General features: G+C 45.7%; 1 protein-coding gene across 3 annotated transcripts in view; it reads right to left on the bottom strand.

The window, feature by feature from the left end:
* LOC110119149 (homeotic protein ultrabithorax) overlaps positions 1–18,120 on the bottom strand; it is a 292,134-nt gene that overhangs the window by 70,542 nt on the left and 203,472 nt on the right. The window contains exon 2 of one of the 3 annotated variants that reach the window (XM_020867562.2): positions 9,215–9,256. The exons of 1 other annotated variant lie outside the window; for it this stretch is intronic. In XM_020867562.2, coding sequence (XP_020723221.1) covers positions 9,215–9,256 — 42 coding nt within the window. Of the gene's footprint in view, positions 1–9,213; positions 9,257–18,120 lie in introns of those variants that run through there. One more of the 3 variants, XR_007227436.1, reaches the window with a different exon arrangement.

Genomic DNA, 18,120 nt, shown 5'->3' with positions numbered 1-18,120 from the left:
CCCCTCCATCGCTTCCCATGGTCTTTGTCGCTCGCCGTTAAAGCGGTCTGGTTGTTTCTCTGTCTGCTACACCCCCACAAGCCCCCATCCCCATGCGCGCGATTCACCAAACCACCACCAGCACCGGTAACATCGTCCTTTGCATTCTACGCGCATACATATGCTTACACGGGAGGGATTAATATGTGCGTGTGCACACGAGGATATCAAACTTCACACGCGAGAGCAATAACAAATGTTGGACGTTCACAGCTTCACAGGTTTATCGCCGTTACCGCCGATTTACGCGTAGCTGTGATAAAAACAAAAAAAAAAAAGAAAGAAAGAGAGGGAGAGAGGAGAACAGATCGAAATAACGGCAGCCGGCTACCGAAAGGATGGTGATTACCGTCGCCTAAATGAAAAACCCGATACATTATGGGCTTTTCAACGGGAACGACCGACACCTATGCTGTATCATGTATGCTTCCGAAGATTCTTTCCCTGGCGGAATTTTTTGAACTTTTGCTTTTTCATACCGGGAAGCACAAGAATGTTTTTGATACTGTATTAATCATTCGAACGATAGTAATTGCTAATCCGTAAATAGAACTAACGAACAAGAATCCGTTTGAAATTTCGTCGACGTTAGAAAATGTAAAATTGTCGATAAAGAAATATTTGGTGAAAGTGATGTCGAAGCGTTTCTCGAGAAGAGTTAACGGTACGATTAAAGGCACGATACCGTTGAATACGCTCGGTCGTATGTAGCAATATATTTTGGTTTCCAGACAGTAACCTCTGTTCCTCCGAGCTGCTGTCATTGCTCTTCTTCCTTCCTTCTCTTGCTTTCTTTTCCTCTTTCGTGGCAACGTAGATCTGTCTACTGACAGATCCATTAACGTCGTTGATAGGCGTATAAGATATACGCGCTACAAATACTTAATGGCGCGTTATAACCTGACGGCGAAATTTTACAATTTACGTGTCTTTCGTTTTACTTCGTGTGACTTGAAATAGTACCATCTTTCGATCCGTTCGTTTCCCCGTTATTCAACGCTCGTAATCATAATCCTCTTCGTTAGTTTACACAATATTTTGCACACTCGAATGCCTCTCCGCTTGCAATGGCGCCGATGCACACCGGAAAGGACGTGGAAAATCCTTTGTGCGAGAACCAGTGTCGTTATCGGATAAAGTTACACACTGGTCACTTAATGACTACACAATCTAATCTCGAAGTGAAATCCGCCAGCGGTGTCGATGTGCGTTGGCAAAATAAGCGATCGGTAATCCCGTTATTAATGAGCTTTACTCCGCTCACAATGGATATTAATTGCACACGGTGCATATAAATTGCATCGAATTAAGATACTTCATCATACACTCTCTCTCTCTTTCTTAGTTATAATGTCCTCAATGAAAATTCATAAATGTACGTTCGTTGAAATCGCCAGACCTTTTTTCGCGTTTCTTGCGGCCGGCTATCATCCACTCGTACGTTATTCCGGCGAAATTATCATAATACGTTTTCAGACTGCAACTCCTGACGCCATATATCGCTGGCTCGTGATTCTATCGTCCGCTAGCTACCGTCACAGCTCGGATCAGCCGCAGTACGCAAACTACGAAAAGCTACTAGCATTTTTTCAATATTTTAACGACGTCCGATGTTATCGCGCGTATCTGTGCCTGCTCGAGATATCAGAATCACGACCGTCCGCGTCCATTACTCGTCGTTAATTACGTCCACCGGTATTCATACTCCGAGAAGATCTTGGCGTTTCAACTCTGGTCTGGAACCAAGTGATTTAGGACATAGCTCTCGCGTTGATCACGTTCAAGCAAATAAACATACTGATATACCCTTGTCTATTAACCTCGTAGTTGAAATGTTCGTGTTATTCGTCATTGTAATTGTTAATATCGTTGAGTTGCACAGTCGTGAACAATCGAACGACAGAGTACACCGAGGTCCGAGCCGGTGAGTACAGACAGAGCTCTGTAAACGCTGGTAAGAATTGAGTCCTCGAGTAGATCGCGTGTCGAGTCACGGTTATTCTATTATTTATCCAGAGCGGTGTGCTTGCTGGCCAGAAGGTGTCGTCAACAGCTCATAAAATCAGATCGGGTTTGGATGCGGGTGTTATCAATCTCGTTCAGTCTGGAAAGGGGATTTGGTGTGTTCGCGTGCTACGAACGAACGATATCAACCGGAAATCTCCTGTCGCAGGTTGGTCTCGCGCGAAACCTTGCATCGCGTGTTGCCATGCTACTGCAGTCGGACAAAAACCAAGCAGAGATAAGGCCACCTCTTGGAAGAAGGGCTGAAACGGGTCGGAAGGAAGGAGGAGAAAAAGAAGGAGGTAGGGCGATTCGAAACGCAAGAGAAAAAGAGAGAGGTAGAGAAAAGGAGAGAATCGCTGCCGCCGCGTGATACGGCCAGCTTTCGAATGCGCCGAGTGCAAACGAGTCCACCACTCGACGAAACTCACGCGGCCGTTCCCTCTTTCGTGATCTCTCGCGATATTCTTCAGGCCGACCGCTTCCACGTTGCACACGTTTATGCAGATATCCATGCACACATATCCGGGCGGCATACCGCGCACCACGGAGAGACGCGCGCAAAAACTCGCGTGGGAATGCAAAAATGCGATTCACCGGTGCGGCCAACCACGGCCGGTCTCTTCGCGAGACTTCTTGTTACATCAGATAAAGGCCAGCCGGTGAAAAAAAACACGGATTCGTTAACGAGTTCAAGTGCCCATTCTGGAGTACGTCAAACTAATTGCACGCGCGGATATATTTCCACCGTCTCCCTTTCGAACCTTCCTTTATCGGCGTGTCGTGGTGCTCGCCAGTGTTGCCACCAGTTTTTAGATTGCCATAACAGAAATCGATCCTCTTTCCGTATTTCGTGCGAGCAGATATTCGACACTCCCTTTATCTGCATTGGCATCTAATTTCATCTTTCGAAAGCGACAAACACCGAGCAGAACGAACGATTAACCGATGTCTGTCGAAAGTACGGAGAAAATTTGTATTTGGCAAAGTGATGCTAAAAGGTAAAGATATTCACATAAATAATAGAAGCCATTCCTCGAGTGGAATAAAAAGAGAGAAAAGAATAGGGTGTTCATTTTCATCGTTGCAACGATCTTTACTCGATACTTGAACAAATATACGATCGCGCACACCGCGTGACTTCACTTATTATTACGTATCCGGGTGGCTGGGCGGGACGAGGGGCGAAAGCGAGCGGTATATATGTAACGGGGGAGGGGAGGGTAGTACATAATATATATCTAACTGCGCCGCGCCGCGTAATTAAATCATGCCGACGGTTTTGCAATTAAACTCGATTATTTGCTCGTCGCTAGCCGCCCTGCGCGCACCGGCCTCGATTTAACTCTTTCGAGCGACGCGCGCCCACCCTTCGGCACCCTTCATCCCATTCGTCCGATGCAATATCCTTCTACTTGATACTGCGGGGCCGGCCACCATCTCCGAGCTCATTTCAAAACGCATTCCTCTCGGCCGTTTAATTGCCGCTGAAATTCAATTAATCTTTCGCCCAAGGTTTTCCGAGCAAAATCTATCCCTCTTTGTCTTTCAACTTCCACCGACGATACTCGTCGAAGTTAAGAAAGCGTTCCCGATTCTTATACAGTTATGGATTTTGATTTTACGATCGTATTCAGAAAGTTTTGCAAGCTAAAGTGCACCTTTTTTTATTGCGGGCTTTTATGGGACCGGTATATCGGCGGACAAAGTAAAAACTGCTGGAAATTAAGTCTAAGGTTGACTGAGAATTTGCATTGTAGACGAAGGTTAAGGTGCAGCAGGTAGTTCCGCTACTTTCCTCGTTTATACGATGTGGTTGTTACGGGTAATAAAACGGCATCACCGTGACCATGCTTAAATATCTGTGTACATGAAGAAATTTCGGCGCCGTTTATATACTTTTCCGCGTGTTCGCAGTGGCAAACAAGAGCATGCAGAGAGCCTTGTATCATTTTAATTTCAATTACGATGAAAAAGGACAGGACGATACGTAATATGGAAAGAAAGGATATTAATAGTAAGCGAGTCGTAGCCGCGAGACGAATAACAGTGTCCGATGTTATCTGGTTATAAAACGAGTCTTCTATTTTTAACGTTGGAAATTTAGAAAATACTGTTCACCGGTAAAAAGATGTTATCCGAGCGCAACTCGAGAAACGTGCGGATCACCTTGCATTATCCCAAACTTTCACCAAACGAAAAGCGTCGTCCTCTTTTTTACTACCCCCCAAAAAATAACAAGGCGCCGCGGGGCCCTAACGAGGGAAACGAGCTAACTTTCACCGAGAAAAGTCGGAATCTTCAGCTTCTAGAAACCGTTTTACACTACCGTGGCAAAGGTGCACGAAAAAAGTGAAATTTCAAAGGCAATAAAAAAGTCGCTTTTTTTGTTAGGGGACACGCAACGACATAAAACATCCTTTGACAAAAAAGGGAAAGCTAGCCCTTAGGTTTTTATTAAGAAGTTGCGTTCTTTGCGTGACGAATCTTCCGGAAAACTTTCTCTATTCGTAGGACGTGAAAAAAAGAACAGGTTTGCTGCTTAAAACGTTCGCTGCTACTATGCCTCCGCAGAAACTTCATACCTCTTTTATCAGAGATATTCTTAATTGAAATTTCATTGCCTTTCTGTATAATCTTTTCGAAACACATAAAAAATACAAAATTAAGAAAATAATAACAATAGTAGCTATAGATTAAAACAATTAAGATGGCGCAACAACACCGGATGCATTAAACATATATCGCTTATGAAAAACCAAAGCGTTAATTGAACTGAATTTTTCGATAATCGCGATCGATCGAAAATCGTGCATCTTCCAGGGACCTTCGATAACATCTCGTATCCCCAGATCATTAAAGATGTGTATTTTCTCCGGAGTAGCGCTCTCCCTCGATTTTCCCGGGTTTTGTTCGGGCAGCACGTTTGTCTCGCTCTGTACCGTGTAATAGGGAGAGCGAAGCGGAGGATGCGACAATATCCGGCGCGCCGGCGTCCGACAACTGATAACGCCAAGGGATGTTTATGTATGTGTTCATAATATGTTTCGAGTTATGCTCAACCCCTTCGAAGCATCGAGGCTATCCGTGGTACCGCTCGAAATTACAGACACGCGAAATTGCTGGAAAACGAACAATACGTGCGATAAATTTCGAAACTCGAAATTTTCATCTCGTTAACGGTTCGTAGCCGAATGAAGGAGAGAAAAGACGACGGATATCGGGGCAAAAGGAAGTGGCAATTGGGAACCAAAGGACGGATGAGAGACGACGCGAGAAACGCTAGAATTCCGGGCAAATTTTATCGATGCCCATAGAATAAACGTATAAAAAGGGAAGTACTTTGGCCGGCGACTCAATGCTTTTCGTATCTATATGTAAATAAAGTGGAGAGAAAGAGAGGAAAGAGAGAGGGAAGCATAGAGAGAGAAAGAAGACGCGAGGGAGGAGCTGAGAGGGGAAAAGGAGAGGCGGCCATTTCTCTCCATGGAGCTGGTGTAATTTACGCGAGGACTGAAGATAGCGAAGGAACTTAATTCACGTCGGGCCGACGAAAAAATAGGATAGAACCACTACCACGAGACGGAACCACCTCGTTCGCTGCTCTTAATTCTCGTTACAACGGAAACGCTGCCCTTATCCGTGGCCAATTACCTAAGCTTATTAACTATTCCGGATAAACGAACTCTCTACTCTGTCTCATTCTCTGAATCTACGACCCGTACAGAATGCTTCTTCCTTCGACCAACCTTATATATATATCTATATATTACACGTATACGTACGTGCGATTTATAACATCGCGTGGTTGTCGCGAAATACCGAAACATCGCTACGTTCGGTATAAAACGAAACGACCGTGTAGACATTTTTGGTTGTCAGGTGAGCCCGTGACATTCCGCTGGCAATTATATCTGGATAGGAAAGAATACCGGTCGACACGGTGTCTGAATCGGGTCGGCGCGACTCGCGTCTCGTGGCGTGGCTATACCTCCGTCGAGTGAAATAATAGTTCGGCCTGGATGCCACACCCAGTATTGTGTTCACTCATACTCGTGCCTCTCCGTCGCCTTATGCGCTTGCTTTGGCATTTTACGTAGGTATACATATCGATGATATACATGTTCCAGCTCGGACGTACTCGACACACGGACGCACGCGCGGTACAAGTGTACAAAAGGGGACGCGTATATAAGCGTACAAAGACGAGGAACACGTAGACACGGGCAGAGAGCCGTGGCTGGGTCTCCAAGATAGCGAGATACGAATGTCGAGAGGAAGAGAGCCATGGAGAGACAGAAATAGATGGAAAGAGAGAAAGGGAGGTAAGCAAGCAGCAGGAGAAACAAGCGAAGAGGGGATAGCGGGGGTTGGTTTGGAAGAAAGGTGGGGTCGTGGATGAACGAAAGGGGGTTGTATGGGATGATGGCGGTGGCTTTCTGTTCGTTCACGTTCGCTTCCACGTCCCTGCAGACGTGCCAGCCGCTGATCTACGATTCCCTCGCGCATAGCAGACCGCATAACTCTCGTCTTATACCTCTCGTTGAGATCTGGACGACGATATTGCTTATCCGCGTGTTCGAACCGCGACCCGCTTCAAATCCCCGCTAAACAAAGAAGAAACACGTCGCGCGGGATAGCGAGAGAAAGATTGCCTGGCGTCTTTAGGGTGGCGTTTCGAGGGGTGCACTTGGTAAATCCGCTCGTTCATTCCACGCCGGATGAAATATTCTAACGTGAATTTCAAATCGGATAACATTCCGGTCAATTTATAGTTAATAAACATGAGAACGAGAGAGGAGATAGTTGGCTGAATGAATTTCACTCGAGAGGGTGCATAAAGCGTCGCGAACCCTTATCCCCCGATAGGTGCCGATGCTTCATGATCGTATGGAAAAACGTCGATAATCCGATGCAAAGGAGAGAGAAAGCCTGGCATATAGAGTTTTACAAAGGCAGCAATTTCCACGCGATCGCGATCATTAATAGAATGGCGACTCGTCTCGGTGAACTGGCTATAAAGAGCGGCAGAAAAACTCCAAAGGTATAAATTCTATTATGACCCTCCGGCGCAGTCTGAAGCATGGTATTACTAAACAACGTTGTCTCTGGACGGAAGCCTTTTAAAAGAATGGAATAAGGGAGACGAAGAAGGTGAGAGGTATTTTGTGGAAGAGATAGTGGAGAGCGAAGCGAGAGGAGAAGGTAGCGGCGGAGGAGAAAGACGAGGAAAAGGAAAGCGTCCGCCCCTTTCCTTGCGCCCAGTTCAGGGTTCCAGTTCGTGCAAGCGGTTAACGCAGCCATTTCACGCCTCGAGAAGCATCCAGTTTCCTCATCCAAATTCTAACCAAATTCACGGATATCTCTCCTCCGACAAGCTACGAGGATTTCTATTTAGCAGAAGTTGGAACATGGCGGAGACAATTGAGAGAAATGGAGGAAGGGCTTCTCTTCCCGACCATTGCAAATTAATCCTTCCATCTGTACAACCGTGTACGGATCGCGTTATACGAAAACGCTTTACAGTAGGAAATGACAGCGTCTTTTGCAAATAACAAAGCGCTTTTTCATTCCCCAAGGAAGAAACGGAAAGCTACGAAATAAATGGATGCATACTGATAAACCAGCGAAAGGGAGGAACGGATAACTCGATAATCGAGATGCTGCATCACGCAGCCCATCGCCTCGAATAACCCTCCGTCAATGTGATCTTTCTACCAACCCTTTAGCCATTTAATCCTCCGTCAATCGGTGGAGTTCGATCGGACCAGGGTTATCCCTCGAAACTGCAATTCTTTATGGAATTAAATGGTAATTAACGAGGACGACTTGGTTTTTCGTTCTTCTGACGGAGGGTGAGAATGAGAGGGGACGGTACGATCGTTTCGTCACAAAGCGGAAAATCGCGCCGAACGAAATGCCGTGTTGGGGCCGCGCAATCAAGGGAATATGCCCATTGAATCCGCGCGTACGTTGTCCGATACCGATACAACATCTATTCCACGGAGAATTTCCATATAGGATTCGGCTTATGGCGGTTGCTGGATGCGCGAAACCGTCCGACGTACATGCTATCGAATTTTTACGGGCAGCCTCCGTTCTATCAGTTTACCTCGTAAAGCCTCGCGACCCTTTCTCCGTTTTTCCTGGCAGAATGGCTTAAAGTGAGTATCGATCAGAAAGTCTGAGGGAATTACGGTCCATGAGCGATTCTCCATTGCCTATACCAAGTGGTTATATCTGCCATACGTCGTGTGCCATAGGAAAGGGGCGGCAACCGCAGCAGCACGACTGTCCTTCCTCTCACCCTCCGTCGCCATACCCGTACTCGGCTACCCCAATTTCACCCCCGAGAGCCAATATTTATTGATCACCCTCGAAGGCATCGTTCTGTATTCTCTCTGCCTCGCTCTCCTTCTCTTACTATCGCGCGGCTAGTCTTCCCTATTCTTCCCCTCGCACCGATTTCCTTCCAACGCGACCTCTGCACGTTCTCCCGTGGCGAAGCTTTTCTTCGTTTTTTCTTTCTCCCTCGTTCTTCCCTCGTTTTCAAGAAAAAGAGAAACACGGAATCGGTCTCGGTTGCCGTCGCGCTGTCAAGACGCTCGCAGCTGTTCTTCGCGATGCTTCTTTCCCCGGCCGCCATGCAGAGGGAAAGAGTTCGTCAACGGGGGAAAGGGAAACGGAGTTGGAAAGCAGCAATAGCAGCACCGGGACTCTCGACGCGATGAAAATTCACCCCACGACTCTTTATTCTTGGAAGCCTGCCTCCCCTGCCGTTCAAGAATGCCACAGCTCTACACCGAATTCGTGAAATTCGAGGGGGTAGCTCTGTCGTCTCCCGTGGTAGCAGCATCTGTGCGAGCACGCCTCGCCCCGAATAAATCTAATCTCTTGACACGCGATCCGAATTCGGCACGAAACTTTCGAATGCCGGTTTAAAACGCTCCCGGGACGAACGCGACATCGATGAACCAGAAGCGTTTCATCGAGTCGAGTCTTCGGCGTCGTCCGATTCCAGACGGTGATTTCAATCGGTCGTGATCCTCGCGTCGCATATCCTTGGCGTCCCCGATTGAAATCATCCTGCTGGAAATCGACGCTGAAACCTCGAGCACGCGAAACCCCTTCTAACTTTAATCATGTTTGAAGAAAGCACAACTCAACTCACCTTGCAACCATGTCCAATGCGGCTTAGCAATATCTTCCTTACCTGTGACAGAGAGAAAAGTCTACGTGAGGATTCAACGTTCTCTGGTTGGCTGGCGTAGGCGCGCGCGCGCGCTCGCGTATTTGCAACGGCGTGGAACGATCCGAATAAATCTTTTTGCACGATCGAATTGAACGCAACACCGGGTGGATCTGGAGTGGGCCGGGAACGGGACGAGTGAGAGGTAGAAATCGCCGGGATATCGCGTACATATAATAAGAGGCGTCACTTTTTGAATTATTCGCTGAAAACTGATCACCGCCTGCGCGATACATCGTAAATCCTGGAAATGTTTAAGCAGCCCGGGCGCGTATAATGCGAGAGCAGCGTGCACGATCGATCGATCGGAACATTTTAAAACCGAGCCAATGAGAATAACTCGTGGCCCGTCATAAATGAAGCCATAAATCGTATTTAGCCATTCGCCAAGCCGAGGCGATATTTCGCGGCATCGGACAACACAATTTTCTATCGGATAGTTCAATTTCTAGATCGAGGATTCATATTTAAAAATATCCGCGCCAATCGGACGGGATTAAACAATTAACGATCCCCAGTGCCCCTTCGCGCCACCGTTACCCCTCCCTTCCTTCGTCTATGTCACGTTTGTTCGACGAGCAACCCTCTCCTACCCTCTTCTCGTCCCTTCCTCTTGTTTTTCATTTCGCCGGCGATTTCGCTGGCGCGTGATGAAACGTCGATCGATGAGCTACTGAATGCATTTTGTACGCGGCCATCGAACGCCGGATTGCGTTCGTTAATATTCTATTAGACATGGACAAATGCGTGCCGTGTTTCAACGACACTGCGCGTTTAATCTCCTTCCCTCATTATACATTCAATCTCTCGTAAAGTGAAAATGACGCCCGGCAGCGATTCGCTCAACTACCGACTGCAAAACGGTCCTTTCCATCTGTTTCCAATGCCGGCGAATCAAACACCTGCTGCGATTACCTGGCGCGTATTTTATAAATCTTCGATTCCAGAAACACGTATATATCACAGACGCTATAAAATTGAAATAGATTACGATTACAGCACGATACGATAGCGCTGCTGATCGTAACAACCGGCGAAAGCCAACTTCCTCCGTCGTTATGCATATAGGAAAATTAAAATGTAATGGAAAATGCAATCGGTCAACATTAGCAAATAGCAGCAGACACGGTGCATGATCATCGTAGCGGAAAGGATTAAGTTAATCGCGCGAAATGGGAAATTTCAATTGTCAAACGACTCGGTTCAGAACACGCGGCAATTATGCGCGCGCGCCTCACCGCGCCGCTTCTAACTCAGCGTAATAACAGAATAGTATAATCAATTTCAATCGCGACTCGAATTACGATGCTTCGGTTACATCAATCATTAACTCGTTTATCGTGTAACCGGGCTAGTTAGTCACGATCGTAAAGCAACCTATTGAAAGTATAATGCGGCCAACGAAAGGGGGTAGGTAGCCGTGGCGGCAGCGATGGCCGCGCATTAAACCAAACACAGCCGTTTTACACGCGTATCGGCTACAAACGTACTGGCCATGATAATCTAACATCTAAGAACAACTTCTTTCCTGCCCAGCCGGGCTCTGTCATCCATATTCTAGTTATTTGCGCACGTGCACGGCCGCCAGCTCTCCACTCGTGCCTCTACTCACACGTGGGTGTACCAGTGCGTTTAACACACGCGCACCTACCACGTACTTACGTGTGTTCGCACGAGCAAACGCGCCTACTTAAGTCAGATATTATCGGCAGAGGAGGCAATTCGATTGCGTGTACCGAAGCATGGTGCAGCGCTGATATAGAACTACTAAACAGGTCGTAGATCAGCTCGGTTAGTTATAACGCTGCCTCTGCTTTGGCCCCTACCAACACCCCCTTCGACGCTGAACCAATTCCCACCGGTGTTCTGGATCATTTGGCGGCCCGCGGCCGTGAGATGCGCGCATGCACCGCTACCACGCTCTCTGTGGTGCGCTATCGCGATCCTGTAATTCGCCCTTCGATCGACTCTATGATTTTTAGAAACGATTTCGAAAAAAAAGCCACATCAACGGACAACACCAACCACCCCAGGGGAACTGTGCGACTGTACTTTTTTTACGGCTGTGGGATACAACGCTGCGAGATTCGTCGATCGCTGGAAATAAAGCGCTCTGCGATAGCTGGTTCCCGCGTGTTCCATTCACGCCCCCTTCTCTCTCTCTCTCTTTTTCCGTGTCTTTCTCCGTTGCTCCGCAGGTTGGAATCGTAGTTTTCCAGTGAATCTCGTCTCATCGAACTACAGGACGATCTTGGAATATCGACTTCCTTTTTCTTATTCCTTTGTCACTGCGCGATCTCAACAGATTGCAGTCGTAGCTCGATGGTCAGAGATCTTGAACGAAACGCGCAGTTGTAAATCAGTGAGAAAATCTCATATCCCCGACGAGAGCCGTGATGGTGCCTGGTTCTTTCGTTCGGCCGGCTACGGCCTCCGACCGACCAATTGATAATTCAAGAGGGAACGCGTTATTGGCTCCCGAAGTGAAAATCTGCAGACCGGTGACTTACGACACATTGCCGGTGACTGGTTATTAGATTATTGGTCGTATCGACAGCTCATGCGTTGGCTGCCGATATAGGGTGGAAGGCAGGAGTCACAGAGGCAGCCCGAGCGGATGGCGAGAGAGAAAAGGGGGTAGGTTCGGGGGATGGCGATGGTCGGTGATGGTGTCGCTGCTTGTGGGACGCGTACGGACCGCGTACAAATATAGAGGGGACCGGGGTGTGAGGGGTGACCGAGGGGCAGAGGAAGAGCAGGGGGCCAGCGGCGGTGGGACAAAATGGGGAGACCGTGATAACGATAACGTACGATCGGCATTAGCTGGCGGCTTGCAGTGGCTGATGGATGCGCTAATTATCAGCAAGCAGGAGTTACAGTGTTTCGCGTAGCCGTCCGCGCGCGCGGACGATCACTATGCGTTTCCGATAGAGAGCATCGTGAAAAAAGAGATTACGCGCAGCACGGTGAAAAAAAAAAACAGGAAAAATCCGCAATTGCCGAGCATTTCGACGTGACGGTTTTGGCTCGGAAAATTCGAACGAGGATCTGCCCATTTGGAACGGACCCTCTACCTGTACAGAGCGTCGATCTTTCGATCGGCCAAATCCCAGCCTACATCCTGATCGCACCGTGTTGCATAATTTGCAAATTCGCTATTGTTATCGCGATTGTGAAAATGCAGGTCTGAATGAAATTCCGGAAAAAGAACGGAAATTGAAATAAGAGATAAAGAAATAATTTGTCTTGGGAACGAAGCCATTTCTCTGTTTCTTTGATTTTCTTTTTCGTTTTGGCCGAGTTTAAAAGGAAGTGGACGATAGAAAATCTATTTCGTTGGCGATAGAAAAGCCGTCCGACCAATTTTCTTCCCTCTTACGTTCAATTTCGAAGAGCGGAATCGTAGTTCTCGCACATCCATGTAAACCTATACGTATCCGGAAACCGCAAGCTGCGGTCTAAGCCCTAGATGCATCTACGTAACATAATCTACGATAGCGGGCGGCGCGTATATAGCGCACGATCGGTCGAGATCCGGTGCCCCGTAATGAACATTGCGCTTGTTTATTTAATGGGAAATTCGGTGGCGCCATAAAGCTCGAAGAAGGGGGTGAAACCTATTAAATTTATGTTTTCGGTTTACCCGCTCTGACGGATCGCAATGCCCGCACGCGTCGACCTCTAGCCACCCCCTGTCGTGGTTCAACCACCCTCCACCCACTTGCACCGCCATTTCTACCACCTACTACTCCCTTCCATCCAGCTTTCCTGTATCTCGTCTACCCTCTTTCTCTTCCTCCCTCATTCAATTTCTCCCGCTCTCTCTCCCCATCTCTTTCTCTCTGTTCCTCCCTTTGCAAACGTTCACTCGAGCACTCATCTCTGTCGCTCTCTCTTTGTTTCCATGTGTTTGTGTTTACCGTATTGGTCCAGTGTAATCCAAACGGAGATATATATTCGTAGTGGCTAGGGGGTTCGGCCAGGGTTCCGTGAACCACGTTGCGGCACCCATCGTGACGGACAGCGCAGCGTCAGCGCGTAAAGCATCATCGCGTTTCTGCGGCTTGCGATCGCTCGCCGTACGTTTCGTTGCTCACAATGGGCCGAGGATCTAAAATTGAACTCGCACGCGGTCATCGATCCAGCGCGTACTGCGTAATTTTATTGTGAATGGTCTCGAGTTTATCTGCTTCTTCCTCCATTGAAAGTTCAAATTACTATCAAATGGTTTTATTCGAAAAGAGTTATCGTTTAATATTTCGAAGAAAATTTATTCTGCAGGTTCCTTTTATAAATTACGAGTACGTGCAATAAAACTCGAATAAATTCACATCTCAAGCCTGAACTCTCGTATCGTTATCGCAGCATCTTCCGACAACCGAGACATTTCCTTCTCGGTAAAAGTTTCTGTTTTAACAGGTCGGGTAGCTAATGCCTAGTAACCCTCGAAGAATCTGGCATAGGAAAAACGGCCATCCTGCAACTTTATCCCTTTTGAATCCCCCTAATTGCCAAATTTTCCTCGCCCTTAATTTAGTGTTATAATTGCTTCCTACCCCTTATAAGGGGTTGCCCGCTGGTTCCTCAGTCGCCGTGATACCGCCACCCTTACGCCGTTCCTTATATCCATACCCTCCTCCGCGAAATATCCTTACGCAGCTTGCCTTCTTCGTCCTCGGTGTTCCCTCTGTCTTTTATCACGGTATTTCCAAATAGCCTAATAAATTTGTACTCGATGCGCATTTAAACGACTCGGTAGGTCCGCCATCGATCGCTGCTCGTTACCACTGACAATCATTCGGCATTAACGAACCTTTCCTTTTGCTCCTGTCCCCTTGCCGAATCGCAAAGAAATCGCTTGGAACGATCGATAGGTGATATGGAAATCTTGGTATATAGGGTGCTTTTGTAATTGTAGGATAAAATGTAATAATTGGACGACAGTAAACAATTTTGCTCAGTGTCCGATTAACTGAATTCTTGGATGTGAACTCTTAGGTTGCACTTTACGTAGTGACATTTTCTTTCCAAAGGAAAAGATCGCGTAAATGCGCGAATATCTCGCAAGTTCTGAATTATAATTTGAAGTGTGAGTTGCGAGCATTACGCGAATTCACTTTACACGTGCCATTCTGTTTGCCACGCAGTCACGTCTGCGAGCGTTCATGTTTGTCCAACATAGTGGGCCGCATATACGGCAGAACGGGAAACTTGAATGAGTTTTTATGTCACCGAACACCTCGCAATAATAAAGCGATAATTTTGCCTCGGCCAACCCGGGGTACGATCCCCCGCGTCTATTTTCGTAACTTCCACTAAATTTAGCTGTTTACCGCAGACTCTTCGCGCGTTTTTCGAGCCTGCAGCTTTCCACCTCTTTATCTTCAGCTCCAATATCTTCTAAAATCAGAAAATCTACATCTATCGGATCGTAGCAAGAAATACGCTATTCAGGAAAAATGTAAAATCAGATTTTTCATTTTCTATTACAAAAGCGACTTTCAACTAGTTTTAAAAAAACCATATAAGAAAGTTTACTTGTCTTTTTCATTTGCCATAGCCTTCCACCCAACCAGTCGAAAAGTCCACCAAGTCGAATTGATAGAAACATCCTCTGCTCGTCCCATGGACATTCCCTGTTCGATGGAACAATGCGAAGGAGAATGGCAAAAGGTGGCAATATACGGAGCAGGGAGGAAATGCGCGAGATATTAACGCATGTGACGTGGCAAAGTGCGTTTGGCAGAGTCGATATAATTTCGGCGCGGCACTCGGATGTCGTTGAACGAACATATACATTGAGCCGCATCCGGGGCCATATAGACTGTCTGAAGAAACTACTCGAAACGACATAATAACGGCCGAAACATGGCTATGTATGCGTTATGCGTACGCTATACGGTAGTTGCTGTACATAAAAGTCAGTTTACTTTCGGTTTACATGGCAGTCTAGGTACGGAGCTAGCTGGTACATATCGCGGAGAGTCGTTCGGCTTGCCGTCTCCAGCGCGACCAGCAGCCACACCAATGGATCGACCGTTGGAGGTTTCTTTTGGAGACCCGCGCCTCCTATATATCGCTTGGCGTATACACACAGAGAACCAAGTGTACGATCGAACGGCTGAAAGTTCTAGCGTCTAGGCAAAAATGTGTCCGGAATCATGGCGTGCTTATTCTCCGCTCTAACGACCCAACCCCCGCGAGATAACTGGTCCAGCGGTGAAATGGCCCACAAATAAGCGACCGATGAATCAGCGCGGCAAGAAAAATCGTGGCGACATGCCGTGACCGTGAACACATTGGCCGCCATTGTGTATTATCGAAGTTGCTACTTTCTAAAGAGAGAAGAAACTTAGGAGATTTGGCAAACAGAGAAATTGCGTGCCATTTTACGGAAATAGTCGCCACCGTATTAATCTTCAACGATGCTTCGCAACTTTGTCATTTCGATAGCAAGTACTCGAACATTGCGAATAGAATATTCAGTTTGCACGAGGATTATGACTAGAAGGATCTAGTTAGCGGGTCGTTAACAACTTCGAGATACCGTTACCAACCCCCTTCCCCCTTCTCTTTTATTACTCTCGAAAATTCTCGTCCACCACGACGGCAACGACAGCATATAAAAACAAACTCGTTTAAAGAAGAATAACGCTCGGTTGTGGTTCGGTCGTCGAAAGGAAAGAAGCGGCCGCATAATGCAGGCGTCGTGCCGCGCGGCTGGAAAAGAACGAAGGGAAGAAAAAGCGGTCGAAAGAAAAAGATTCGCGCGACAGCACCAAGTTTCTTCGCACGATGTTTTATTTGGCGGCCGCGAGCGTTGCAAGAGTTAAAGCACGGATCCGCCGCTGCCGCCGGGGCGAAGATACAGCCAAGTAAAGTGGCGGGCGTTAGACTCAAGGTAGGAGTGTATAAAGGCCCTGCCCAGTCACCGCAAACTTCTATTCCCACCTCCTGCACCCCCGGCACGCTACCCTGTTACCACCCCTCCGCAACCCCCGGCGCATACCGGCTACCAAAGGGTTCGTAAAAGTTGGGGACGCCCGGGATATTTACGCGTCATCGTAAACTCTAGGCGTCTTCTTACTTACCCCAGGATACACTGGCGCGCTACCTCCGGCTATAGCCAGATACAACCCCTTTTCTTCGGCACGCCGCCGTCCGGCCCGAGATTATTATGCCGCTATCAAATGGCTCCGTTATTTCGTCTGGCGTGCTCGAAGAACGCATCGTTTACGCTTATGTAGTCACTCGTTGGGCTATTCTACTCTCGATTGATGGTACTGAGGGATTTTTTTACGACACAAATTTTCAAACCCTTGTCGATGATAATAAATGTTGGCATAATTAGATTTAGTCAATGATAATATTCTTAATGATAAGAATCTGAAACATTTTATTATGAATTTTAATTTTGTTCAATATATGTTCTTGATGATAAAAAGAAACTAGGGCGTAGTATTTTAATCTATTGTTGATACTGTGGGATTGATTTTTTTACGACACAAATTTTCAAACCCTTGTCGATGATAATAAATGTTGGCATAATTAGATTTAGTTAATAATAATATTCTTAATGATAAGAATTTGACACATCTCATTGTGAATTCTAATTTAGTTCAATATATGTCCTTGATGATAAAAAGCTAAAAACTTGCGCGTATTATTTCACTTTCGATTGTTGATACTGAGGAATTGATGTTTTTTTCCGACACGAATTTCTAAATCCTTGTCGATGATAATAAATGTTGGCATAATTAGATTTAGTCAATGATAATATTCTTAATGATAAGAATCTGAAACATCTTATTATGAATTCTAATTTAGTTCAATATATGTTCTTGATGATAAAAAGTGAAACTAGGGCGTAGTATTTTACTCTATTGTTGATACTGTGGGATTGATTTTTTTACGACACGAATTTCTAAATCCTTGTAGATGATAATAAATGTTGGCATAATTAGATTTAGTCAATGATAATATTCTTAATGATAAGAATCTGAAACATCTTATTATGAATTCTAATTTAGTTCAATATATGTTCTTGATGATAAAAAGTGAAACTAGAGCGTAGTATTTTACTCTATTGTTGATACTGTGGGATTGATTTTTTTACGACACAAATTTCCAAACCCTTGTGGATGATAATAAATGTTGGCATAATTAGATTTAGTCAATGATAATATTCTTAATGATAAGAATTTGAAACATCTTATTATGAATTCTAATTTTGTTCAATATATGTTCTTGATGATAAAAAGTGAAACTAGGGCGTAGTATTTTACTCTATTGTTGATACTGTGGGATTGATTTTTTTACGACACAAATTTCCAAACCCTTGTGGATGATAATAAATGTTGGCATAATTAGATTTAGTCAATGATAATATTCTTAATGATAAGAATTTGAAACATCTTATTATGAATTCTAATTTTGTTCAATATATGTTCTTGATGATAAAAAGTGAAACTAGAGCGTAGTATTTTACTCTATTGTTGATACTGTGGGATTGATTTTTTTACGACACAAATTTCCAAACCCTTGTGGATGATAATAAATGTTGGCATAATTAGATTTAGTCAATGATAATATTCTTAATGATAAGAATCTGAAACATCTTATTATGAATTCTAATTTTGTTCAATATATGTTCTTGATGATAAAAAGTGAAACTAGAGCGTAGTATTTTACTCTATTGTTGATACTGTGGGATTGATTTTTTTGCGACACAAATTTTCAAACCCTTGTCGATGATAATAAATGTTGGCATAATTAGATTTAGTCAATGATAATATTCTTAATGATAAGAATTTGAAACATCTCATTGT

Source organism: Bombus terrestris, chromosome 18 (assembly GCF_910591885.1).
Source record: "Bombus terrestris chromosome 18, iyBomTerr1.2, whole genome shotgun sequence".
In the NCBI taxonomy this organism is placed as follows: Eukaryota; Metazoa; Arthropoda; class Insecta; order Hymenoptera; family Apidae; genus Bombus; species Bombus terrestris.
This window is presented reverse-complemented; position numbering and strand designations above follow the sequence as displayed.